Source organism: Patella vulgata, chromosome 2, assembly GCF_932274485.2.
Source record: "Patella vulgata chromosome 2, xgPatVulg1.2, whole genome shotgun sequence".
NCBI lineage: Eukaryota > Metazoa > Mollusca > Gastropoda > Patellidae > Patella > Patella vulgata.
This window is the reverse complement of record NC_065880.2, coordinates 14,846,178-14,873,803: the sequence shown is the minus strand read 5'-3', so window position 1 is coordinate 14,873,803 and position 27,626 is coordinate 14,846,178. Positions and strand designations below refer to the sequence as shown.

The 27,626-nt window shown below is 33.9% G+C and overlaps 1 protein-coding gene across 2 annotated transcripts; it reads left to right on the top strand.

The window, feature by feature from the left end:
* LOC126811338 (intraflagellar transport protein 140 homolog) lies at window positions 1-27,626 on the top strand. 2 transcript variants are annotated; one of them, XM_050536850.2, is made up of 31 exons: window positions 1-59; window positions 2,286-2,442; window positions 3,428-3,649; window positions 6,053-6,186; window positions 6,599-6,741; window positions 7,539-7,714; window positions 8,199-8,287; window positions 8,455-8,561; window positions 8,930-9,069; window positions 9,976-10,068; window positions 10,673-10,783; window positions 11,415-11,493; window positions 11,611-11,702; window positions 12,232-12,359; window positions 13,333-13,453; window positions 13,609-13,763; window positions 15,192-15,369; window positions 15,785-15,916; window positions 16,133-16,341; window positions 18,075-18,252; window positions 18,696-18,886; window positions 19,025-19,120; window positions 19,954-20,086; window positions 20,453-20,596; window positions 20,933-21,061; window positions 21,887-22,069; window positions 22,586-22,792; window positions 23,936-24,148; window positions 25,145-25,311; window positions 26,238-26,379; window positions 27,247-27,626. In XM_050536850.2, exons 2-31 carry the CDS (start codon window positions 2,299-2,301, stop codon window positions 27,466-27,468), a joined length of 4,458 nt encoding a protein of 1,485 aa, XP_050392807.2. In that variant the 5' UTR covers window positions 1-59; window positions 2,286-2,298; the 3' UTR covers window positions 27,469-27,626. The 2 variants fall into 2 exon arrangements, with proteins under 2 accessions (XP_050392807.2, XP_050392806.2); XM_050536849.2 differs by lacking the exon at window positions 1-59 and adding an exon at window positions 222-333.

Sequence of the window (27,626 nt, the reverse complement as noted above, 5' to 3'; positions counted from 1 at the left end):
AATAGAGTGGTTTCCCTTATTGTAAACAAATAAATGCTAAGGAAACAAAACACTAAGCGGTGTGTATTATTTTACATATTTTTTATTGAAATTGTTTCAAAAATTGATAATTTGGAAAGAGACAACGTTTATGCAACCAAACAGAGCTGTTAATAACGAGATATCGATAACTAGGCTAAGCCAAACACAAATTAGAAAATATTTCTAATCACTCCGTTCGGATAATTTCCAACAATTCGTAGCGTTTCCGGTAGAAATACTTCAACATGGTGCTGGAATGAAAACAAATTTCAATTAATATGTTTCAGTAACTGGTGTTTTCATCTTATCTAGGTAATATTGAATTATTTTAAGAATGTCAATTGTTCGTTATTTTAAATTTCACTCTTAAGGTGTTAGAAAATTGGTATTGGCAATATGATTATTTGAAATTAATTAGTTGAAAATAAAAAACAAATAAATATAGGCCTAATCTAATGCTAATGCAGTGAGTTTACATTAGGACTGAACAGGCTCTAATTGAAGTTCCTTTCTGGACGGAGTTGAGTCCTTTGACTAGCCTATTTATTATTTTTTCTGATTAAAACACTGCATTTTGTGAATTGTAGGCCTATTGTATTGGTGGTGTTGATGGTGACGTGCAATCGGACTGTCTGTTCTTGGTGTTCCATAGCCAGTCGATTGATGACTTTGAAATCAGTCAGTCTGTTATTCTGATCATCTCTAGTCTTAGTGTAACCTTGTTTTCATTAGCCCGTTTGGTGTAGAAAAGTAGGGCGTTAAACATTCATTTAATTTCTTACCACTACAGTCTGACCGTCACCTATAAAATCAAGATAATATTCACACATAAATGCCAATTCAGTTTCAGAAGATCAAATTCTCTGGGCCGTCAACTGTGTAACTAAACAGACTCAAAAATTACATGCTTTTAATTTACGGACTTAATCATGCGTCTTTAATTTTCGATCTGTACCACCATTTTATTTAAAATGACGTTGACATCGTCCAATGATATTGATCTTCTGGTATTGGAGTTAGATAATCGGAGGCTCTTGGACAAATAGACCAATGTACAAAGGGATGGTCAAAAGAATGGACAGACAGATTCCAAGCCATCCCTGAAACATATCAAACTGTTGTACTGTGGAAAAATTTGAAGAGCAACCTGTTAGATTTACTGGCTGTAACTAGCATCAAGCTAGGGAGTGTCATACTAAGGGATAATCAGAATAACAGGCTGACAGATTACCAGGCCATTAGTGGTCTATTAAAAACAAGGAATAAGGAAACATTTAATTATCGGACTGTCATCAGATCTACAGGCTGCCCAGCCTTTTATCTTACTTCATGACCATCAAACGAAAGGGGTTATCAGATCATGAATTTAATAACAGGAGATTCATGTACTAAGGGGGGAATGAAATAAGGAACTTTCAGATTTGCAAACAATTGAACGAACAAACTATCAGGCCGTCAATCGAATAACGGCTGGACAGAGTAAAGCACCAACTCTGATTATTATTGGGAATCACATGGCTCGCTAGCCTGGAGGTCGCATGTTCGATCCCTGCATTGGCTGAGAAAGTTCATCCAGATTTTTCGGAGTGGTTTCCCCTTGTCAGTGATGCAGGACGGAGGGCCTGACAAGGACAGCTGTCTAGTCGTTCGGATGGGACGAAAAACCGAGGTCCCGTGAACATATTGGCGTGCACGTAAAAGATCCCTTGGCAGTTGGAATTCGATATAAGAGTAGGCCGTAGCGCCGCTGCCCAGGCAAAATTTCCCTCATAGCACACTGTATGGTGTATGCCCGTCTTCATTAGCCCAGTTTAGGAGCAGAACAGTAGGACGTAAAACCCCATTTCATTTCATTTCTGATTATTATTATTAACTGGAGCATTAGTGAGGAAGCTTAGTGTGTATTAAGTCATCTTAGTATTTTGATCTTCAAGTATAGTAAATAAACAAAATGGCATTGTCAGGCATATCTTGTGAAATATCAAAAGTAAAAGGTCTGAAAATGAAAAGTTATTGATTGTTTCCGCTGAAATTTGGTGCACTACCACCATACCCTGACAATAGAAGTATAAAAGTGCAACAGCGCCCAATAATAACTTAAATGCTTTAATTTAATCATCTCATCTATAATTAGATGATAATATTTGATCAATTTTAAACCTTACAATGGCAAAAAAAAGAAAATTGTCTATTACCGTTTGACAAATTTAAAAAAATCGTTTTTCAAATTACATTGGCTATAGTTATCTTCTCTTTTTTTTCAGATAAAAGCCAGCAATGGCTGTGTATTTTGACCATCGACTGGATTGTGATAGTAACTTTATCAAGACAGATATTAGTTGGTCACCATCTTCACTTTTATTGGCTATTACTTGTTATAGTGATGAAAATGGTGGAGCAGTTCAACTTTTCACTGAAGAGGTACATTAGTCTAAGCCTATTGGTCATAACGTTGGGTTGTGATGGCCTAGAGTGTCGCACGTCGATCTCTAGCTGGCCGGTCACCTCTGGCTTGCGGTTGAGGTTTTGATACCTTGTGTGAGCGTATGTGGCTTGGAAATAGGGGCACCTTCTCAACCTCGTGGGTTTACTCCGGGTACTCCGGTTTCCTCCCATGGGAAAGACCCCTGTGTTGTGGGCTAAGATAATAGAAATGAAAAATAAGACAACTTGTCTGCAATATCACCTGCAGTGGAAGTGGATGTTAAACATTAAGAACAACAACAACAAGGTCATACTTCAGACCTTGCTTGGGTGGTACTTATTCAGATTTGTTCAAATGAAGTTGATCGGCCCACAGTAGCTGGCTGAAGTTTTTTTCAAAACTTTAAAGAGACAAATTAAGGGTCAAAATTATGGGTCATATACATGTACCACCAGAATAACATTTTGTAGAAATGTTGGCTTGTAGGTAGCCACAAGGTTCTGTTAAGAAAATTGAAATTGATCTACCTGATGCAACTAAAATATTAATTTATAAGTTTATAAAATGAATAAAAATACACTTACTGAATGTTTCTTTTTAATTTCATAGAGTATCATAGAATAATTATCAAAATCCAAGAACTATCCAACTTAGTTCAAATCATATTTGAAAGTCTTAATCCTTTAACTGGTGTTAAACTCGAACAAAATCATAAAATTTCTGCTATCTTGGCCCAGATCACAAATTTTGCATGCTATCTAATTTTAACACCCCCCTAGCCATATTGTCAAATTGAATATTATTTTTTTATTAACCAGTCAAGATCTCCAAAATTCTTATGTTTCTTTAAAACAATTTGTTTCACTAACCGATCAGGATTCTTTCTAGTAACTGACTGGTCAATTATTATTTGTTAGTTTTAGTAATTATTCGGTTTTCTTGTGGTTATAAAAGTAATTTTTTGTTTATTCTACTTTTTAGGGAGAGAAAATAGAGCACAGTGCAGTTCAAAAGCATTGTCATGTTTCGGTTGTGGCATGGCATCCAACAAAACGTATCATAGCTGTAGGATGGGACACAGGAGAAATTACCATCTGGAATGAACAAGATCATGAAGTCAGTGATGCCGTTCATATTCATAAAAAAGAAGTTTCAATATTACATTGGAGTACTAATGGGAGCAGACTCTCTTCTGGTGATAAGGTGAGTTCATTAAATGTTCAGGGTAGTGCTGGCAAGATATATTATTGTTGAATCAATGTATTACCATTCGGCTTTCTGCAGTACATTCAAGTACAAACATTAATCTAGTGTCTAAGTATTTTGTTTGTTGAATTCATGACCTGAATATATATTGAGATTTGATGGTGATTGTTTAAGAAGTTATTAATGATAATGTACTGTATAATTTGTAAGACCTAAAAAGACATATATACAAGTGTTATAAAGACACAAGGTACAATTTGATGGATACACAATTACTGAATTTATTGCTGTACAATTTTTTCGACAAAGTATACTCTTGTCTTTATCAAGCAAATGATGAGACTATGAGAGTATCCTTATCAAAATGTTGCATTTGCACAATAATTGTGTATTCATAAAATTGTACCTTGTGTTCAATTACTAAATGACTATCAAGAGAGAGAGAGAGAAATGGGGTTTAACGTCCACTCGACACAAACTAGGTCATTTCGGGACTAACATATGGTTTTAATTTTATTTCAATAATTCGCTTGCGCGTAGGGGTCTTTAGCAGTGGGAGGAAACCGGAGGACCCGGAGAAAACCCACGAGGTTGGACAGGCGACCCTACTCCTTGTCACGTACAACCGGGGATTCGAAACCACACCAGTCGACTCAATGACAGGGTTTATGATACAGCGCGCGCACGCTAACCATTCAGCCATCCAACCCCCCAAATGACTATCAAAGAAGTTATACATGTTATAACAGGGCTAGAAATTCGTCATTTTTTGTCAGACTCTATGAGGATTCTCATATATGGAATTTGCGCGAATCCTCCGAATCTTAATTAATAATACTGTCTAAAAAACAAAATTGTGTCAGTTTATTGTGATAATCTAAAACACCAAAATACAACAACAATGATAAAAGTAAAACAATCAGATGGAGTTTTTGGTAAACACTTAAATTGTGTCAAAAGTAATATCCAGAAAATGTCGTAGTCAAAATAAGCTGATACAGCACCATGGCATTACTTCATAGCACAACTTGTAGTCTTTTGTCCATCACGCAACTAATCACGTAACTTGCAAAAGTTTTTATTCATTCGTCGATGATAGGCAAACCGCACAAAACAATGATCATGTGACAACCATAACTGAAATTGCTATAAAATAAACTTCGGTATGACTATGATATAGCCTTCAATAATATTTTTAAAATTAAGTCTCTGTCAACATGTACATAAAATACAAAATCGTAACGGTAAATGCTATTTAGAACTGGTTTATTGACCTAATTCCAACCAATATGTCACGTGTCATTGGAATTCGGCATTTGAGATTCTGTTGGGAAAATATCCCCAGTTTCTCTCTCCGTGTATTCAGTGTTCTATCGGGGGATTATATTCAATGAAGATTTAAATTTACCTAACAACTGGTCAGTGAATCCATCAATTTATGATCCAGTTATTATTTTAATACCTGGAATTCACACGGACGGAGCGTGGAAGATGCGCGATTCGCAAACCATGCCGAGATCATCTTCATTCACCACGTGGCGTATTTTACTGAACCTAATATGAATTATCAGCAAGCTTGTTTTATTTTTTTACCCGATTATCAAAATCACCGTTAAATGTGCTAATTACTCGGATTATGAACCACATATGGCCGATTCGCACTAAGGTATGACTGTTAATAATTAATGCGTTGTAATATTAGCCAAAAGACAAGTAGATTGATTTATGATACCATGTGGCCGATTGATTTTTTTTCCTTCGCTAGATTAAACATCAATCGGCTAAATCCTACAAAATACAGTCGATTAAGAAAACTAACCCTGACTGACAGTTGGAATCGACAATTCTCCGAGATATTTTTTTTTTTTTTAAGAAAAATTTTACGCGAATCCTTATAGATTTGCAGTGTAAGCTCTTGCAAGAATCCTTGCGCGAATCAGATTCGGAGATTCGTGTGAATTTCTACCCCTGTATAAGCCCATATAAACACAAGTAAACACACATTATAATGACAAATAAAGACATATTATAAAGATGTAAAGACACGTAAACACATATTAAAGAAATATATTATAAAACCGTGTAAAAGATAATGTATGGTGAAAACACAATACTGTACCATGAATAAAAACTTTAAAAAAAATGATCAGATTTGTGTGCCTTACCAAATATGGCCTGTAGTCAAAATTTTGAAGTGGAAACCCTGTACTCAACCCATATGTCAAAGAAATTAAAAATCTGTAGAGTGGCGAACAGCCTTCCCAAATACCTCTCAGTCAAATTGAATCCATTGTTGTTAGTTACACGAGATGACCATAAGAAACAGCCATTACCTCCTCAGAAAGGCTCATTAACAAGTGGTATATTATATATAGTTTGAATGATATTTATATTTTGTAGGGTGGTGTATTACATGTGTGGAAATCTGACAGTAAAGGTAGATTACAACAAAATCCAATGTGTCAACATCATATACAGGAATCATTAACAGCTATATTATACCGACCGCCTACAATAGGTGGTGATCCATCAGCGTTAGTATATAGTTATAATTATATTTATAATATTAGATAAGATATCAATAAGGCTGTCTTGTCCACAATCCATAGGGAATCAGCTGCTCTGTGTAAATATAGATATTCAGACCATTCACAAATAGATGTGCTAAAAATTATATTAGTTTAAAATTTACTCAAATCATTCAATCCCCATGGAGGTTATGGCTATCTGAATTTTCCTTGCTGTCATCTTGTTTTCTCTAAAATTGTTAGCTGCAACCAGAACAATATTTCATTTCCATCCACAGTCACCAAGCTCTAGATGTTTTGATTTAGATTAACATCTAAACAACACTTTTAAGTCCACATTTTTGTCAAATTTCAATTAGAAAAATGATATTGGCCATCTGACTCACTTATGCTTTAAGATAGCTATTTTCTATTTTAGTGATATAAGTTCATTAGCTAGAGCTGCTGTCAGTGGAGATGAGTCAGCCTTGGATATGTTTAATTGGAAAAGAAGTAAAAACTCTAAACTGCAGTCCTTTGGACCCTCAGAATCTCTCGCTTTCTTTATTGGAGGTGGAAATGGTAAGTACCTTGCAGACTGTTATGTTCGGAAGGAATGATAGTAGACTTGGGCGTAATAATGTAACAATGGTAATGAAAAAATCTAAACTTGTAATTCTTGTAATATTATACTAACTTCTGATTTTAATTTCATTTCTTACTTACTTTATATAGGAAATATTGTCAGAACAGTAGAAATCTATCACTGCTTGTTTTATTGTATTGTTTTCGCACATTGTCATTGTATATACAGTTTCAACTCTACCTCTTATGTAGCGAATTATTGGTGACGCTATTTGTCGGTAATGTTTAACAGTAAGCTTATAGAATTTGTCTGCCTTGCATATTGATTATGAGTATGGCCAAGGACATGTTTCCCTGCCATTTACCGGTACCTGTATGTAAACAATATTACATGGATGCAGGACTCACTCCCGACCTCATTATCAACACATCTGGTAAATTTACGTCATGTTCATCAAAGCTATGATAAATTGAATGACACAAGGATATTTCCGAAATGAAGGACTATTATGTTAGAAGCCTTAACATGAAGACATAGCAACCAAATACTTAAAAGAAACAAACATTCATAGCTTATAAATAAACTTATTCATTGAAAAACCTAGAGACCTTTCTCTTTCCCGGACATTGGTAAATTTACATCTGACACTTTATCAATGTCATTATAGTAGAAAGTGTCCCATATCGACACTGATTACTAATTATATGTCTATGGCAGTCATGTGAAAATCTAGATGTTTTAATATATTAAGAGAAGTTGTTAACTGAAGCTGAACGTTTTAATTATATTGTAGGTGGTGTATATTATGTAAATGAAAATGGTCAGTGTACCCAGTCTTTCTGTCTAGATGCTAGTATAAAAGAATTATTATTCTATGAAGAAAGAAGTATATTAGTTACTGTAACAAGTCAATTACAGATGACACAACATGCTGTTTTACCTGATGGTGGAACACAAGAGGTTTTAAAAGTGAGTTATCTTTCTTTCATGTACATTGTAGTTTTGGCATCTGAAAACCAGACTATTTCTCTAATTTACTATACATAGCAACAAATCATGCACTACGTAGGCCATACATACTCTTTAAAGAACACCACATTCTGTTATTGTTGTTTTAAAGCGCTCAACCACCCAAATGTAGATTCAGGAAATGTGTTTTTTGCGCACCTTACAGCGGAAAATCGCTCCCCAGAACATTTCATCTTTGTGGCATCGATAGTCACTTTGTATTGTATTTTAGTACTATCTAGGAAAAATGAGAATTTTGTATTTGATTATGATTCTACTCAAACCACATCAACACTAAATTGTGAAAGACCTGAATTCCACGTCACTGCATGAATACATAAAGCTACGGATCACCTAAAGTCTTTACCAATTTTTTGAAAGTTGTCAGTCCATGCTCTTCACTGATATTCTTCCGTGAAATTGATTATTATGGCTATTGTTTCAGGCTAAACTAAGTGGTAAAAGTGGTGGTTTATCTGTATTGTGGGCTGGTAAAGGTTTATTAGCTACTGCTTCAGGTGAAATGGTTGTCAGGTAATACCATAATATAAATAATGATCATAATATTGTACCTTTGTATCGATTTTCAATCATACCTACATTGAATTGCACCCCTCCCCCCTTCAACCACATGTCATGTTTTATTACTGTTATTGGTCCTATTTTACAAGTAAACTAAAATTTAGATTGTTTTATTTCAGAATGTGGGATTTAGCTAGTGAAGATAATTATGTTTTAAATCTAGATTCTAGCAATAGTTACGATGCTAATGAAACCATTATCTGTATCAGTTATTGTCATGAAAAAGGTAAAAAAAATATTATATTTTTTATATAACTAATATATTTAAAAGTGATGATTCATATGTAATCAGAATATGATGATGTACAGTTTTGTTTGGGAAATTCTACAACACAAGATTTTAAGACGGAGGGAGAAACTGTCATTTTCGGACTAACATGTCAATGATTGCTTGTGCGTAGGGCCGTAGGTGTCTTTAGCAGCAGGAGGAAACAAGCAAGTTTACACAGGCGAACTTACTCCTTGGGATCGAATTATCGAAACCATGCCACTTGACTCGGTGACAAACCTCATGATCCAAAGCACACAAGTTCGGCCACCAAGCCCCTCCCATCCAAAGTATGCATGTGATGGAATTTGTGTTTATTTATTCAGGTACTTTGGCTGGTGGTACAAATATGGGTAACATAGCATTGTGGAAATATTCTCCTAGTCTAGGTAAAGAAGGTGACGCAGAGAGTATGTGGAAATTACAATCTCCACCTGTTGTTGATGGTCAAATTACTCAAGTACAGGTTCGACACCATTTAATACTTTATTTATAAGAATTGTCTTCACCATTTAATACTTTATTTATAAGAATTGTCTCCCCCATTTAATACTGTATTTATAAGAATTGTCTTCAACATTTAATACTTTATTTATAAGAATTGTCTCCCCCATTTAATACTGTATTTATAAGAATTGTCTTCAACATTTAATACTTTATTTATAAGAATTGTCTCCCCCATTTAATACTGTATTTATAAGAATTGTCTTCAACATTTAATACTTTATTTGTAAGAATTGTCTTCACCATTTAATACTTTATTTATAAGAATTGTCTCCACCATTTAATACTTTATTTATAAGAATTGTCTTCAACATTTGATACTTTATTTATAAGATATCTCCACCATTTAATACTTTATTTATAAGATATCTCCACCATTTAATACTTTATTTATAAGAATTGTCTACACCATTTGATACTTTTTTTTATAAGAATTGTCTCCACCATTTAATACTTTATTTATAAGATATCTCCACCATTTAATACTTTATTTATAAGAATTGTCTACACCATTTGATACTTTTTTTATAAGAATTGTCTCCACCATTTAATACTTTATTTATAAGAATTATCTTCACCATTTAATACTTTATTTATAAGAATTGTCTTCACCATTTAATACTTTATAAGAATAAGAATTGTCTCCACCATTTAATACTTTATTTATAAGACTTGTCTCCACCGTTTAATGCTTTATTTATAAGAATTGTCTCCACCATTTATTACTCTATTTATAAGAATCGTCTTCACCATTTAATGCTTTATTTATAAGAATTGTCTCCAGCATTAATACTTTATTTATAAGAATGTTTTCACCATATGAATTTGTTGTGTAAAACCAGTATTTGAGAATGTTTTTATTTTACAGTGGGCTCCTAATAAAGGTTTTATAGCTGCCAATACTGTTGCTAATGTGTTTATGCTCAGTGAACAGGTCATGAGTGCTAGTTTTAGAGATGAGGTGAGTTTATATCATACAAATTTTTTATTGATTAATTGTGTAGGATTAGCTGTTACCTGTTGAAAATTCATGTCTATATACGACAATTGATGATAAGCAAAAGTTTCAAAACCCAATATGTTAGTGTGTGTCACTTGCAGTTCAGATATATTTAAAGTCATGCAAAAATATATATATGTTCATGTGTGGTAGTAGTAGTAGTACTAGTACCTTGATTGGTTAATATTTGTTTCCACGATAGTGATGACACAGACAAATTTGTTCATCGCCAATATACTATATATAGTAACTTTAGGCTATATTATGCACATGCCTGGGTGACGAAGCCTTCTCTGGCATGTGCATTTAGTACCACGCCATTGTATAATGCCTTACTGTAGAATACAAGTCTAATACTTTCATTTACAATTTGTGTTGTGTTTACCTTATTGTGAATGGTCTTTACTGACGCATATCATTTACTCACTTTATATGTCACAGGATCTATACAAATGCTAGCCAAACAACACAAACCATCAAGATCCTTGTTATATAAAATTACTCTCTTAAAGAACATTATTGGTAGTGAATCTGTATTTATTTAAATTATGATTTATTATTTCAGACAGCAGTTGTACAATATGGTCCAAGTTCTTTAGCTATAGAAATATTTTCTACTGGTAATAATCATGATATAAAAGTTGATATACAGATTAAAGGGGCTTACACAACCAAGGTACATTAAACTGTTGTATTGTATTAACAAAAATGTGTAACACTATGTCTTACAGATAACAGAATATCATAATGTATATAAGACCTTTATTGAGAACATGAAATAGACACAAATCGAGAGGAGCTCTATTCCAAGTCTGACTTGCTGTCAGTAAACGTCTGCTTATAAGGGCTCTAACAATTAGCTGAGGTGGACAAGAGTGATAATCATATATGGTATTGTTTATTATCAATTATGGTGTTTGTAATTAAACTGCATATTTCTTTGAAAGTCATTGTCAGGTCAAGGTATAATGAACTGACCACTAATACATTCTCATTGAAATTCAGTCTAGTGTTACACGTGGATCATGTGTAGCTTGTTAAAAAAACATCTTGAATAAACTAGATGATTATTAAGAACGTGTCTTCACTGAAGTTGTCGAGAGTTTAAACGTCAACTTCAGTTATAGATCAGTTTTGTCACACCAGGTTACTTATCAAAAATAAATAACGAACATAATATAAACGTCAACTTCAGGTATAAATCACTCTGTTACATTTGTGATATTAAAGTATTTCTTTATTTTCTTCACAAATATTTTTATGTACACTGTTTTTTTGTATTGTTATTATTTTGTTATGTTTGCTAGGATGCCTTAGCTATATGGAATGGAAAGAGAGTTATAATATATGAATATGCTGCAGATAGATCTGTTATAAGAGCCACAGGTAAGAAAAGATATGTGGATTTGATTTAGTTTACTAGGAATGATATAGATCTCAGTAATAATTACATTTTATCATACACTGCCCCAATAGTTCAATATTTGTTTTTTATTTCGACAGGATCTTTTGTAACCGAGACGATGGTGATTTGTCTATATGAACAAAATGTCTACACTATAGAACAAAATAAAGTACAAGTTCGAACCTTTCAGGTCAGTATTATGAATTAACTTTCAAACTTGTGGAAGACCAGCTACTAATATACTTTGGCGCCATTTCGAAGATTATATTTCAACGTTGAGGAGAGAATAATCTGCGAAGCGTAGCCAAAATATATTTTTGTGCCGTTTTGAAGATTATATTTCAACGTAAAGAGAATACTCTTCGAAGCATAGCCAAAATATATTAGTAATTGTTCTTCCATAAGTGTGTATGTTATAGTTTTTTGCTCTGTCTAGATACTTAGTGCCTCTATAGATCTGGAAGGGGGTGTGTGGCCGAATGGTTAACGCATGCGCATTGCATCATGGGGTCTGTCATTGAGACATTGACAAGTGGTGTGGTTTTGATTCTCCGCTTGTACATGAAGGAGTAAGGTCACCTGTCTAACCTCATGGGTTTTCTACAGGTCCTCCATTTTCTTCCCACTGCTAAAGACTCCTACACACAAGCGAATTATTGAAATAATGAAGTGGACATTAAACCCCAGATATGTTTCTCTATTGTTTATATATATTACAGGGTACAGTTAAACAGGTGTTAAGTTTTATCGATATGGAAGGTGTACCAATATGTTTAGATATCTGTGGTAATTATTTAGTGGTGGCTACAGATGTTGGTGTAGTTAGAGTATATGATTTATCAAGAAGGTAAGAGCTCCGCCTTCAGGAGCCAATGATTATTATTTATTACTTCTTACTGTATCGGGAGCCGCAGTGGCAAAGACATTGGCTTGCTAACATGGAGGTCCTGTGATGTATCTCTTTGTGGGCTGAGAAAGTTCATCTGGGTTTTCCAGCTTGGATCCCCCTTGACAAGAGGACCTGGCAAGGGACAATGTATAATCGTTCAGGTGAGATAAAAAAAACCCTCAAGGTCCCGTATATGCATTGGTGTGCATGTAAAAGAACTCTTGGCTGTTGGAATACAATATAAGAGAAGGCCACTGCACGGCTGTCTGGGCAATATTTCCTTCATAAATCATAGTTCACTGTATGGCATATTCCCGTCTTTATTAGCCGAGTCTTCGATCCCTGCATTGGCCGAGAAAGTTCATCCAGATTTTCCGGCGTGGTTTCCCCTTGTCAGTGATGCAGGACAGAGGGCCTGACAAGGACAACTGTCTAGTCATTCGGATGAGACGATAAAAACCGAGGTCCCGTGTACACATTGGCGTGCACGTAAAAGATCCCTTGACAGTTGGAATTCGATGTAAGAGTAGGCCGTAGTGCCGCTGTCCGGGCAAAATTTCCCTCATAGCACACTGCATGGCGTATGCCCGTCTTCATTAGCCCAGTTCGGAGCAAAACAGTAGGACGTTAAACCCCATTTCATTTCATTTCATTTATTAGCCGAGTCAGAGCAGAACAATAGGACGTTAAACCCCATTTCATTCCTTCATTTTTACTGTATTATCATTCATTACTATCATTTTATTATTAGAGGTTTTTGGCTAATGGACGGGTATGTTCGGTTTCAAATCTGTTATTAATGCACATCGGGTCATCTACCCAACATCATGAGGTTTTCTTGTCTCCACAAGAAGAGCCATGTAGGCAAAAGGAATGCTGAATTAACCATGTGTTAAGTTTATATTGTAGCTAGTTATATTTATTATTTCAGGGAAGCTAAGGCTCACAGTAATGCTAAAGCTTTAGCTGATTTGATACCAGGTTTTGGTACTGTAATATCAGCTAAATGTAACTGTACTGGTAATAGAGTCAGTGTTTTAGTACAAAAAGGAGTAAGTACAAATTTAATTACAGAAATAATTGGTAGATAATATAAACAGGGCTTTCTAAACACTTAGATACTGTAGATTTCCTTCCAGAACAAAATGGTGTTTGAAATGTTGAAATCAGTACAAAGACTTTTAAACCTTCAACTTTTTATTTACAGGTAGATAATTCTATAGATCCCAAGTTATATTTCTGGGATGTAGAAACCGATTCTGTCCAGTATTTTAATTTTGAGTCTGGACGAGGTGAACAAGATGATTATTTAGGCCCCAAAAATGGAGAGGAATTAGATGAGGATATAAATGATGCTGAAAGGTAATTTGATCAGTGTAATTATTTCAGGTTAATTACTTCAACTAGTCTATCAAATTTGTTTCTCAAAAATTGACTTTATTAAAGGCACAATAGGCTAAATAGTTGTTAAGACATGTTATTATGTGATTAAACACATCCAAATATAGGGTGACCCGTGCACTCTACAGAAAGTTGGTCTCGACACGGCTAATGTGCACGCTTCAGTGGTTGTCTTGAACTATCAGTGATGGAGTGTATGATACTATAAATAGCCATGGCACGTGCAATTCTCTACAAATCTATCAACTATTACAGCCGTAAAAAATCTATTGTTGACGATTTTGAATAGCAGTAAAATTTAGCTTCTTGGCTATTACAGCAGCTTTAGAAATTACGTTCGTTTTATTTTTTAAATTGCTTTATCATTAACTGTACCGTTAAGAGCGGCATCTTTTGGTTTAGTACAAATAATATCTCTGAATCACTTTTGTTAGCAGGAACATGATACTAGCAGTAGTTTAATTTTACTTTTACAAGCTTCTTAAAACAATAGTTGAGCTGGCTAACGTGCGTGTTTCTAAATTCAATTTCTTGTTCCAGCTTTCTGTTATGTTTCGTAAAAAGGTAGTCTTGATTATCCCGACCTGTCAATCAGACGTAGAATGGTCGGTACACTAGTTAAGCGAGACTAATTTCAAAACAAGGGCACGTAACCTATATTTTACTCAAAAGTGTCTGGATGTTATGGACAAAACTTGGAACCAGTTTCAGTCTATTATTTATAGATGATTAATGGTCATAGCTTATTAAGTACAACATGCTCGTTTATTTAGTGACTATAATTGTGTGAAACTGATTTAAGGCTTAGTATATATATAAATATTGTGGCATAATTTTCGAGATATTTATTTATGGTGGGTCACCCTCCCTACCAATTATAAAAAAAAAATATTTCATAAAGAATGGACTGATTTATATAAAGAGATATCAAAATCTAAGACACATTTATGGTGGGTCACCCTCCCTACCAATTATAAAAAAAAAATATTTCATAAAGAATGGACTGATTTATATAAAGAGATATCAAAATCTAAGACACATTTATGGTGGGTCACCCTCCCTACCAATTATAAAAAAAAAATATTTCATAAAGAATGGACTGATTTATATGAAAAGATATCAAAATCTAAGACACATAATTAAAGATGGTGGTGTAAGATCAATATAAACTTGAAATGGTATTAAGTTGAAATTGATCAATACAAATATTTTGTGATCAAGATAATTTTGTTTTTTGTTGTTTATAACTTTTTCTTGTATATGGTGTTAAACTTCATATTTATTCTTCAGTCTGGCTTGTTGTGTCTTTTGGGCGTTAAATATATAATCTTTACAAGTTTACATTTAGTGCTGAAATTAAAATAAAGTATGACAATCTTTTTGTTTCAGGGGTAAAAATCAAGCATCTAAAGACATTGCTGGTCGTTATCCCATTTCACATTACTGGGATATGATGGAACCTAAACTAGTTGTATGTGAAGCCAAATATGTTCCTGTTAAAATCACTAAAGACAGTAGTTTATTTAAAAGATCAATATCACTCAATAAATCTGACGATGACTGTCCTGTAAGTTTTTTTTATTAATTTATTTCTATATATTATACTGTTAGATCAAGTATCAATTTGTATATAATGCTTACATTTTGATGAGCAATTTTATATATTGATAATTAAGAAATTTGATGCCAATAGTGTTTGGAAAAGAATAAAATAATTTAGTTGATAATTGACATCCAGGATGAACAATCATGACCACTGCACATTATTTTTGGATTGTGATTTTGTTTTCAAGTTGGGTGTTTGGTGGCTGAATGGTTAGCATGTGCACGCTGTACCATAAAGTCTGTCATCGAGTCAACTGGCGTGGTTTCGAATCCTAGTTTGTGTCGAGTGGACGTTAAACCCCATTTCACTCTCTCTCTTGTTTTCAAGTTGTTAAAATTTATACCATAATAAACTGATTTTGTGTTTTTATAAACAGGTAGAGAAGATGATAGTATCATTATTTTGTACACCTGAGAATGGTTTATTGATACAAGACAGTTTTCCTCTTAGTATACAGCATAATTCTCTCATTGGTATTGAGGTTCCTCATCTTTACTTTGTTCAAAATGTAAGTTTAGCTTAATTTCTCTGGAGGCAGCCTCTGCTGATCGACTGAGTTAAATTCTGTTTAACACTTCAGGATAAAACATTATCATACTTTATCTTAATTTAAGTATTAAATGTTAACTAGTAAAGGTGTAAAAAACGGCTCCAGTAGTTGTTTATTTATGATGAGTGTCATGCACAAGGCAGGTTATTTATTTCTACTTTTTTCTGGTTTCAGCCTGAAACATTAGAGGATGAAAATCAACAGTCTGATAATGGTGAAGACATGCCTATTTATCCTAAATTAGTAGCTAGACGTATCATGAGAGATTTTGTTGGTTTAGAATCTAGTGATAAATCAACTAGGGATGCCATGATGAATTTCAGTTATTATTTAACTATAGGGAATATGGATGAAGCGTTTAAAGCTATTAAACTTATTAAGAGGTAGGTTCAGTATTATATCACCCAATAAAGACAACCATTCATTCCATAACAGTTTCTGAATGTTTGCCAATACTATTTAAATTGAGTTACATTGCCTTACCAAGATACATGCCAATTATAGACTCTAAGAGTCTGAGAGTGAGTTGAGCTATATAGGAATGAAGGAATCCCTTGCAAACTACAATGTTATAAAAGTTGGTCCTCTAATAGGAATATCAGTTCAAAAATGGTTAAATTACGTTTAGTTTTGAGAAAGATATGATAAATTGGATTTCAATGTAAACAATCCTAAAGGCATTTTTATGATCTGACTAAATCCAAGCCAGGAGATTATGTAGTGTTGATATTTTGATTTTGTTTTTTGTCCCCCGCCTTTCTAAGAAAGCAGGGGACTATTAAAATGTGTTTGTCTGTCTGTCCGTCACAATTTTTGGGACACAATAACTCGTTTTCTAATTGAGCTAGAATGTTAAAACTTGGTGTAGGTGTTTATTAGGTCAATGTCTTGATGGAGTTCGAAGATGAGCATTTTCTGCTTAGGATAAGCACAGATAAACAATTTGATTCGTTGATGCTTTGGGACACGATAATTTTAGTTTCATTACATCAATACCTTGAATAAGTTTGATAATGAGGATTTTCTGCTCAGGGTAAGCCGAGCGATAAGCAATTTGATTGGCCGAGTCTTTGGAACATAATAACTCTCCTTCTAATTGAGCTAGAATGTTCAAACTTGGTGTAGATGTTTATTAGGTCAATGCCTTGATGGAGTTCGAAGATGAGCATTTTCTGCTTAGGGTAAGCAGAGATAAGCAATTTGATTGATTGATGCTTTGGGACACGATAACTTTGGTTCTAATTAAGTGAGATTGATGAAACTTAGTGTATAATTTCATTACATCAGTACCTTGACTAAGTTCGATAATGAGCATGTTCTGCTCAGGGTAAGCAGAGCGATAAGCAATTTGATTGGTCAAAAATTTAGAACACAATAACTCTCATTCTAATTGAGCTAGAACTTGGTGTGGGTGTTTATTAGGTCAATGCCTTGATGGAGTTCGAAGGTGAGCATTTTCTGCTTAGGATAAGCAGAGATAAGTAATTTGATTTGGTGATGGTTTGGGGCACGATAACTTTGGTTATGATTAAATGAGAGTGATGAAACTCTGAGTATAGATTCATTATATCATTACCTTGACTAAGTTCGATGATGAGAATTTTCTGCTTAGGCTAAGGAGCAATAATCAATTTGATTGGTCAAGACTTTGGAACATAACAACTCTGCTTTTAGTTGAGGTAGAATGTTTAAACTTGATGTAGATGTTTATTAGGTGAATGTCTTGACTGAGTTCAGTGATTAACATTTCGAGCTGAAGCTAAGCAGAGCTAATCAATTCCATTGGTCGATGCTTTGGGACAAGATAATCTTGATTCTATCTGATACTGTCTGATAGAGAGCGATAAAACTTAGTGTATAGTTTGATTGCTTGGTACTTTTGAAAAAAATAAATGTGTGATTAATTAATATGTGTCATCTATTTATTTTGGGATTTCGGCGGGGGACAATCATCCTCACTGTTGGCTTGTTTAATCAAATCTTAATCATTCTGAGTACATATTTGCGTGGACAAATCTGTGAGAAATTGATATTTTCCAAAAAATGCTAATCATGCACAGTTACTTTAACTAATATGACCTAAATTATAAGATTGTTGGTATATTCTTTGTTACAGTGAATCTGTGTGGGAAAATATGGCTAAGATGTGTGTTAAGAGCAGACGGTTAGATGTGGCAACTGTTTGTTTGGGTAATATGGGAAATGCTAGAGGTGCTAAGGCATTAAGAGAATCTGCTAAAGAACCAGAGTTGGATGCTAGAGTTGCTGTATTAGCTATTCAGCTGGGACTTTATGTTAGTATATTTATTTAGCTTTATCAAAAGATTCAATATAAGTGAAAGATGTATGATTTTTTAAATTAAATTTCTTAATTATTTTGTGTAATCTAAAACTGATTAATCAGTTTATATAACTTTGTTTTGGTGATTACATGTGAAATTGCTGTGAGTATTAACAGAAGTAGTAGCGATGAAATCTATCTTGAAAATGATTGGTTATTAGTAGGAGGGGGTTTGGATGGCCAAATGGTTAGCAAATGCGCGCTGTATCATAAGGTCTGTCATTGAGTCAGCTGGCATGGGTTTGATTCCCCGGTTGTACGTGACAAGGAGTAGGTGTGGCTGTCCAACCTCATGGGTTTCCTCCGGGTCCTCCGGTTTCCTCCCACTCCTAAAGATCCCTACGGGCAAGCAAATTATTAATCCCGAAATGACCTAGTTTCTCTCTCTATTTGTAGGAGGATGCTGAAAGACTACTAAAAAACTGTAAGCGATATGATCTTCTGAATGAGTTTTATCAAAATAGTGGGCAGTGGGAGAAAGCTCAAGAAACAGCTGAAAAATATGATAGAATACATCTACGTACAACCAATTATAATTTTGCTAAACATTTAGAAGATATTGGTGAAACAGCATTAGCTGTACAGAAGTAAGTTTATTGTATTATGTGACAAATCATATTTAGTCAATTTCATGAAGCCGTATTTGTTTGTCAGATATGACTGATAGACCTTAAGTAACTGAGTTTAATATAATTTTAATTGTTTACATCTTTTGTTTTTACCAGTTATGAGAAGTCTGGTACACAGAGATTTGAAGTACCAAGAATGTTTGGTGATGATCCTGATATATTAGAACAGTATATCATTAACAGTAAAGACAAGTAGGTTTCTTTATTTCTATATTTTCATGGGACCTGTGGCTATTGATTGGATTTGGCACTGAACTGGCATCTACAAAGTCCTGCTTTCGAATCCTGGCGTCCGCCAAATAGGAACAACCGTCCAGTTCTGTAAACATTAATTTTGATGGCTTATTTCGGAAAGTTCTTATCCCTTGCATTGCATAGATAATATATTTAGAATGTCTGATCTTACGTCTTATTTCATAATTTCACATAGCAAGCCGATTGTGGTCATGTGTTCTCAAGAAGAAAATGTTCATTCTTTTTTGTAAATTTTACTTAAAGATACATTATGGGAAATTAGATAACGAGTTGGCAGTTCTCACTATAATAGTTAAAAACTAGATAATGTAAAGGCAATTTGCTGAAAATTTCAGTCAAATTGATTCACTATGAACCGATAAATAAGCGATCAAAAGTTCCGCTTAGCCTCGGTCATCATTACTAAAGTCGGTACGACAAAAATCATAGTCTCGATTATCCATTTAATCGTTAAATCGAGAAGGAAAGTTATGCAGCAAATCGGATCATAATCCAACAAATATCGCAGGCTAGCGTTGACATCGAGAGTTGATTAGGGTCTGGATACGTTAATTAATGTCTAATTAATAGTTTATATAACATTTCAGACCTAAAGAAAGACCTACAATAGGCAGATTTAGCTCTTGCATATTGTATGTTTAACCACTGTCATTATATTTAGTTGACAAACGTAAAGCTCTCTCATATTTTTACAATAAATGATAAGAGATTATCACTGATTAATTTTTTTATTATAGTATTGTAATGTTATTCTTTATTTCTTCTTATAGAAAATTAAGGAAATGGTGGGCACAGTATTTAGAGAGTACATCAGATATGAAAACAGCTTTACAATTTTATGAATCAGCACAGGATTATTTCTCAGTTGTTCGTGTTTATTGTTATTGTGAAGAAATGGCGAAGGTAAAATACATATGTAATATTAGACTTAAACCAATAATTAATAATGTCGTAACATAGTTCTTGGTAAAGTTTATAGCCATATAAAACAAGAAATTAAAAATCTGTTGAGTGGCGAATAGCCTTGCCAGATTTCTCTCTGTAACTTGAAAGCGACTGTTTCCTTCTAATTCGATCTTTTCAATTTATATGATCATGAAAAATCCTAGAATTTTAGTATCATCCTTAATCTGAAAAGTTCTTTACTTTAACATTAATTTGTTGTATTATTTCATAATTAGCCCAGTGCTAATCAAAGAAATCATCTATAAATGACATTTTAAATCTGGCTAAGAGCCATACAGATAAAATTGTATTGTCTATTTATAGGCAGCAGAGATATGTAATGAGACCGGGGATGCAGCAGCTTGTTATTATTTAGCTAGGCAATATGAAAACCAGGGACAGATTAGAGAAGCTATACATTTCTTTAGTCGAGCTAAAGCTTTTGGTAGTGCTATTCGATTATGTAAGGTAAGTAAGATGTTTATTAGAGTAGCCGGTTCATTTGTTACTGAAAAGTAGGACATTTAAATCCCATTTCATTTATCTGTATTTTCAGTTTAGTTTGATTCATTGTTTACTATATGAACATGTAAATTTAATAAGTGATATTGGATGTTCTTAAGTAAGTATACTCTGCATTGTTCATGACACCTACTGCTACTTAAGATTTTGATTGAAAAGCCGCCAACTAACTTCCTTGAAAACAGAAAGAGATCACTAAAAATTGAATTGTCAAGATAAGTTAGATCTACAAGACCTGGACATATCCTGTATTATCTGAAGTTGATTATATTTCTATTATAGGAACATGATATAGAAGATCAGTTATTAAATCTAGCATTATTAGGTCGACCAGAAGATATGATGGAAGCTGCTAGATATTATGAACAGAAACCAGGATCACAAGATAAAGCTGTCATGTTATATCACAAGGTATCAAAATCTATTTCAGATAATGTTTGATCACTTTAAACTTCATGACTCAAACAATTAAACTTATTGTAACATGGACAGGAAATCTTCCTTTGTTCTTTTCGTTAAATAAGCAGATTGTTTTCCCTCTAGTAGATTGGGTGGAGCTTAACCATTCAATAACTAAACATGTTCAATGTTATTGCACACTTTTGCTGGTTTACACTAGTTTTAGTAGAAATCATATAGAGAAGTGGGGTGAGTTTTCTGTGCAATAACAACAAGCACATTAATCAGGTGTCAATGTTACAGGCCATTTATAGCACGCTTCATTCGTTAACAGGTTTAACACCTTGGCCTACAGCCTCTGGTTATACCTGTTAACTCATGAAAGCTGTGCTATAAATATAACTTAACTGTCTTGGGAATGTATTTTTATACCGTATTAACCCATGTATAACAAACCGCTATATATAATACTTGGTCAGTTGTCAAGTGAATTATGACCACAGGTTGTCCTTTTGACAGGTGATCCTTCAGTTCTTATTTTCATTCTTGACTCTTGATGTAGTATTGTTATCTCCTTTTATTATTTAATCAGCAATAATTTCTTATAGGATCCATTTCATCTTAGATAAACTTTTAAATTTTGAAGGTGGGTTGGGTGGCTGTATCATAAAGTCTGTCATTGAGTCAACTGGTGTGGTTTTGATTCCCCGGTTGTACGTGACAAGGAGTAGGGTCACCTGTCCAACCTCGTTGGTTTTGAAAGATCTCACATAATTTGTACATGTATTGATCATATGGATTCTTTAGAACTTAACATATTTTAATTTATATTTACAGGCAGGTAACTTTTCTAAAGCTACAGATTTGGCGTTTAAAAATAAAGAGTTTGGTGCATTACAACATATATCAGGTGATTTAGATGAACGAGCTGATCCTGAATTATTACGACGTTGTGGTGATTTCTTCTTAGAGAATGGCCAGTATGATAAAGCTGTTGACCTACTCGCTCTTGCTAAAAAGGTAAACATTTAAATATAGTTCCAAATCAACAATGTTTTATGGTTTCACAAGTTGTTTTATCTTGTTGACTGAAGTATATAAGGAGAGTTGGATGGCCAAATGGTTAGCATGTGCGTGCTTGCTGTATCATAAGGTCTGTCATTGAGTCAATTAGCGTGGTTTCGATTCCCCGATTGTACCAGACAAAGACCCCTACGTGCAAGCAAATTAAACCATATGTTAGTCCCAAAATGACCTAGTTTGTGTCAAGTGGACATTAAACCTCATTTCTCTCTCTCTCTCTCTCTCTCTCTCTCTCTCTACTTCTTCATTTAGGTTGTTCAGATATAAAAATGTAAAAGAAGTAAAGCGCATTATTGAAATAAAATTAATCCATATGTTAGTCCCAAAATGACATACTTTGTGTTGAGTGGACGTTAAACTCCATCTCTCTCTCTGATGTATATTATGTTATATTATTCACTCAATATATTTGAGTTGATGACATTTTCATGAACAATTGTTTGTTTTTGTCAGTATTGGGATGCACTAAAGATCTGTATGGAGAAACATGTAGAAATGACAGAAGAATTATGTGAGAAACTGAGTCCAGAGAAAGATGAAAATGAGAATAATCCACAAGAAAGATTAAAAATATTAGAAGCTGTAGCAGAAGTGTGTATGCATCAAGGACAGTATCATATAGCAACCAAAAAATATACACAAGCTGGCAATAAACTAAAGGTAATATCCTTATTTAAATAGGGGGTCATGGTGGCTAAGCGGGTAAGACACTGGCTCGCTAGTCTGGAGGTTGGGTGTTTGATCCCTGCATTGGTCGAGAAAGATCATCCAGATTTTCCGCCGTGGTTCCCCCTTGTCAGTGATGCAGGACAGAGGGATAAAAAACCGAGGTCTTGTGTACACATTGGCATGCATGTAAAAGATCCCTTGACAGTTGGAATTCGATATAAGAGTAAGCCGTATTGCCGCTATCAGGGCAAAATTTCCCTCATAGCACATTGTATGGCGTATGCCCGTCTTCATTAGTCCAGTTCGGAGCAGACCAGTAGGACGTTACACCCCATTTCATTCCCTTATTTAAATATAGTAGTAAATTTCACCACCTAATTTGTATAAAAGATGCAATAGCCCCCACTGAACAGAAGTACAGACTTGTTTAGAAAAAATGTGATAATTTAATCATAGCATTTCGGGTCTCATGACTGACCCTTTTTGATATGGACTGTAAGGATCAAATTGCTAGTTGTTTCTACATAGTTCTGTTTGTACTTCTGTTCAGCAGAGACTATTGTTTACTTTCTCCACGTACCTCAGTATTTGATCCAACAGCTACACAGATCTACCGGCTTGTTCAATCTCTGCTATTCTTTTATTGGGGTGTTGCAGATCCAACCCCAAAATGTGGAGTAATATCTTAAAGTTACAGTTTGACGTGTTAGTCTGTTCAATGGTTTATGTTAAATGAAGGTTAACTATAATTATATATCAGACATTATCATTGTTACATACATAGAAGTGATAATCTACATCAACACAAGGACCGAGGCGCCCTCTCACTGCATGTGCGTTATACAAGTTTAATGAATATTCATGAGTCTGACAGTTTAGAAATTGCTTAACATGGTTACGTATACAAGGAATTTTCTCCATTATTTAACTGTGGGAGTGACTTAATAAACACAATAATTCTTTACCTTTAGCAAGTAAATAAAAAATTTTATTCAGAATATAGTGTGGGATGTAGAATTTTATTACCAGTCATTTGCATTTCTAGGAAATATCGCAGAGCTTCAGATCAGTGCTCAAGACTAATACAGAATTGACCAGTAGTGCAGTATTATTTAATTGTGGTTTTATTTTCAGGCTATGAAAGCTTTATTAAAGTCTGGGGATACAGAAAAGATTGTATTTTTCGCTGGTGTTTCACGACAACGTGAAATCTATGTGATGGCTGCTAACTATCTACAGTCACTAGATTGGAGAAAAGATCCAGAGATCATGAAGAATATTATAGGTTTCTACAGCAAGGGAAGAGCATTAGATTCATTAGCTGGTTTTTATGATGCTTGTGCTCAGGTAATTTAAGATCATAAATTCATAGACTGTTCTGGGATACAACAAATAGTATATTAATTTGAATTAAATGTCTAAGAAATAAAGATAATTTGGATAGCGTGTATGACACAAAGTGTGGTCAACAAAGGAGAAATAGAAATTTATCCATTACAATAATATGTGTCTTATAGGAAATATATTTAAAGATTGATTTTTTATACGCCCACATAGAAATGTGGTTGTATCTAGTCACATGAAAATACTGTCGTATATTGTCGGTCCGTTGGTTGTCCACAAGTTTTTGTGCACACACTGCAGATACTACATGTATCATGTGATCTTTTGAAAATTTAAACATTAATGAGACTTCGTAGAACCCTGTGGATGCTCCAGCGACCAAAGCCGCCAGTCCATCTGTAGAATATTTAATGCATTGTTCAAATTAATGGAACCTATCTTTTATACACATATTCAAATTATATTTGATTTAACAGGTTTTTTGTTAACAGTTTTTAAGGTTAAATACAATCTGAGTTTTCAACTTATACAATTTGATTAGTAATATGTGTATTACTAATGCTAATCTCGTCAGTTTCGGCATCGGAGACAAGGCTTTTGAGGTTGCTGCCCCAAAACTATGGAATAAACTTTCTTATTCCATTCGGGCATGTACTTCTCTGTCATCATTTAAGATTTCTCTTAAAACCCACTTGTTTAATAGGGCTTAATATAATTATTCATCTCTATGATAATTATATCTATAATTTTATACATTAATTCCTTTTACTCAGCTTTTATGTATATTATTCACATTTTATGTTTTAATCCTTTATTTGTTTTGTCAATTTTTTTATATTTTTTTTTAAATATCATATTATGTTTATTGTAAAGCATCATTGAGCACTTTTGTGGAAATAGCTCTATATAAACACTTATAAATAATAATAATATTAGCTGTGAATTGCTATCTATCAATGATAAGAATTCCTTTAACAGAAGTTGTATGTATATTAACAGGTTGAAATAGATGAATATCAGAATTATGATAAAGCTTTAGGAGCTCTAGGTGAAGCATATAAATGTATGAGTAAAGCTAAATTAGCTGATGAGAGTTTACAAGAAGAGCGAATGGCACAGATTAAACATAAAATAACTGTCATAAAGAAATTTGTACTAGCTAGAAAGTATGTATCTAATAATTATATTCCTATATATAGTGGACTCTGTCACTTCCGACATCTGAATACTGTCATCATTTTCATGTTCCAATTTATTTTCTTATTATTTCAACCCAAAAAATTTTGAGTAGTTCAGGTTATTAATATTCTGAATTATGACATCAGTCAGCGGTCCCGTCACATAATGTGTGATCGCACAGAAAGCGTTATCATATTTTTAGTTGTGGATACTCAAGGGTACAATAATACTTCCGGTATTACAGCAATTGAGTATTCCGACATGCTGTGTAATCTGGCATATTGTATCGTTCCTGTCCGATGTCGGAATTGACGGAGTCCACTGTATATGTTATTCCAGATTGAAAATGTGCGGCTAAATCTAAAAATGTATAAAACATTGTGGATAAATACTTTGGGCATACAGAGCAGTAGAGGTGCAAGTCAGAATATCTGTTGACAACTGTTTACAAGCAAATGAGATTTGATTGTAGTTTATGTGGAAAAAGTTGCTGCTTATAACAAACGAAAGGACAGTAATTATGTGTCTGTGACTGTTTAGCATAACAATTACAAGATAGAAACTGATATACTGTATACAGCCAATGTGTTAATTCAGTGGGGGGTTGGATGGCCGAATGGTAAGCATGTGCACGCTGTATCATAAGGTCTGTCATTGAGTCAACTGACATGGTTTTGATTACTCGGTTGTTCGTGACATATTGTAGGGTCGCCTGTCCAACCTCGTTGGTTTTCTCCGGGTTCTCTGGTTTCCTTCCACTGCTAAAAACCCTACGCGCAAGCGAATTATTGAAATGAAATTGAACTATGTGTTAGTCCTGAAATGACCTAGTTTTTGTTGAGTGGATGTTAAACTCCATTTCTCTCTCTTGTTAATTCAGTGGTTTATATATATTCTATAAATTATATTACAGAGCATATGAAGATGATCCAGAAGATGCCATAAAACAGTGTCAAGTAATATTAGCAGAAACAGATCAAGAAGGTTCTTTAAGATTAGGAGATGTATATGGTTTTATGATTGAACATTATGCTAAAAAAGAACGATGGAAGGCTGTAAGTTTCATATACTGATATCATAATGATTAAAAAGTGTGGGGGTTATAACATTTTAGTACTTTTTGTGCTTGTAAAGAGAGGTGTGTACAATTCCAAGATTTAATTTTAATAAGCTTTTTTTCTTTTCAACTGTCAAGGACCTGTGTCTAGTCATTCGGATAGGATGAAAAACTATGGTCCCTTGTAAACATTGGCATGCACTAAAAGAAATCCTTTAGTTGCAATTTGATGAAGAGTAGGGAGAAATTCCATCATAGCACACATCATGAGAAATTACTGTCTTCATTAACCTAGTTGGTGCAGAACAATAGGACGTTTAAGTAGGATGTTATACCCTGTTTTATTTCCTAGTACTGTATAAATCTAAACAGAACACAGTTTTTATGGGATACCATCACTAGTTCTATTCTAAAAGCACCACGTTTCGACAAGTATCGTCTTATCGTTATCAAGCACAATGACATTTAGTAAACTTGAGGTTAATATATACGAAATTCATACTAGTCAATAACCCCCTGCTCGTGTATTAGAGTTTATTCAGTAAGCTAATTACCTTGTTGTGCTTGTTATTTTTGTTACATATCCTTTACCTCTTTGATTCTTTTTTGTTATTGTTATTTTAATCCATGTTGATGGTTTCACTATGAATTTCGTATATATTGACCTCAAGTTTACTAAATGCCATTGTGCTTGATAACGATAAGAGGATACTTGTCGAAACACCATGCTTTTAGAATAAAACTAGTGATGGTATCCCATAAAAACTGTGTTCTGTTAATGTGTTTACCGATCGCTAAATGCCACTCAAAGAATATGTATAAATCTTGTACATGGTTTATTTTCAATATGAATTATATACTTCAGGCTTACTCTACATTAGAAGAACTGAAGAGCAAGATGCCTGTAGTCAATCCTGCCTATTATGTGGAGATGAAAACTATTGAAGCAATTCATCGAGCCTTAGACATTCCTCTTAGTCGCACGATAAATACAGACAGACTGAATGGATTCCGCAAATCTCCAGAAGAAGAAGATGGGGAGATTTTGGACGAAGAAGTAGCAGAAGAATTAGTTAATGGAGTGTGATAATATATTTATCTGTGATCTTCAATGAATTATATAATAATTTATTCCAATACTTATCACTTTATCATTCCAAAATTTCATAAATAGTCTATTCGTTCGGATGATGAAGAAAGATATAAATTTGTCATACATACACGTTCATTCCAATCGCAACTGTT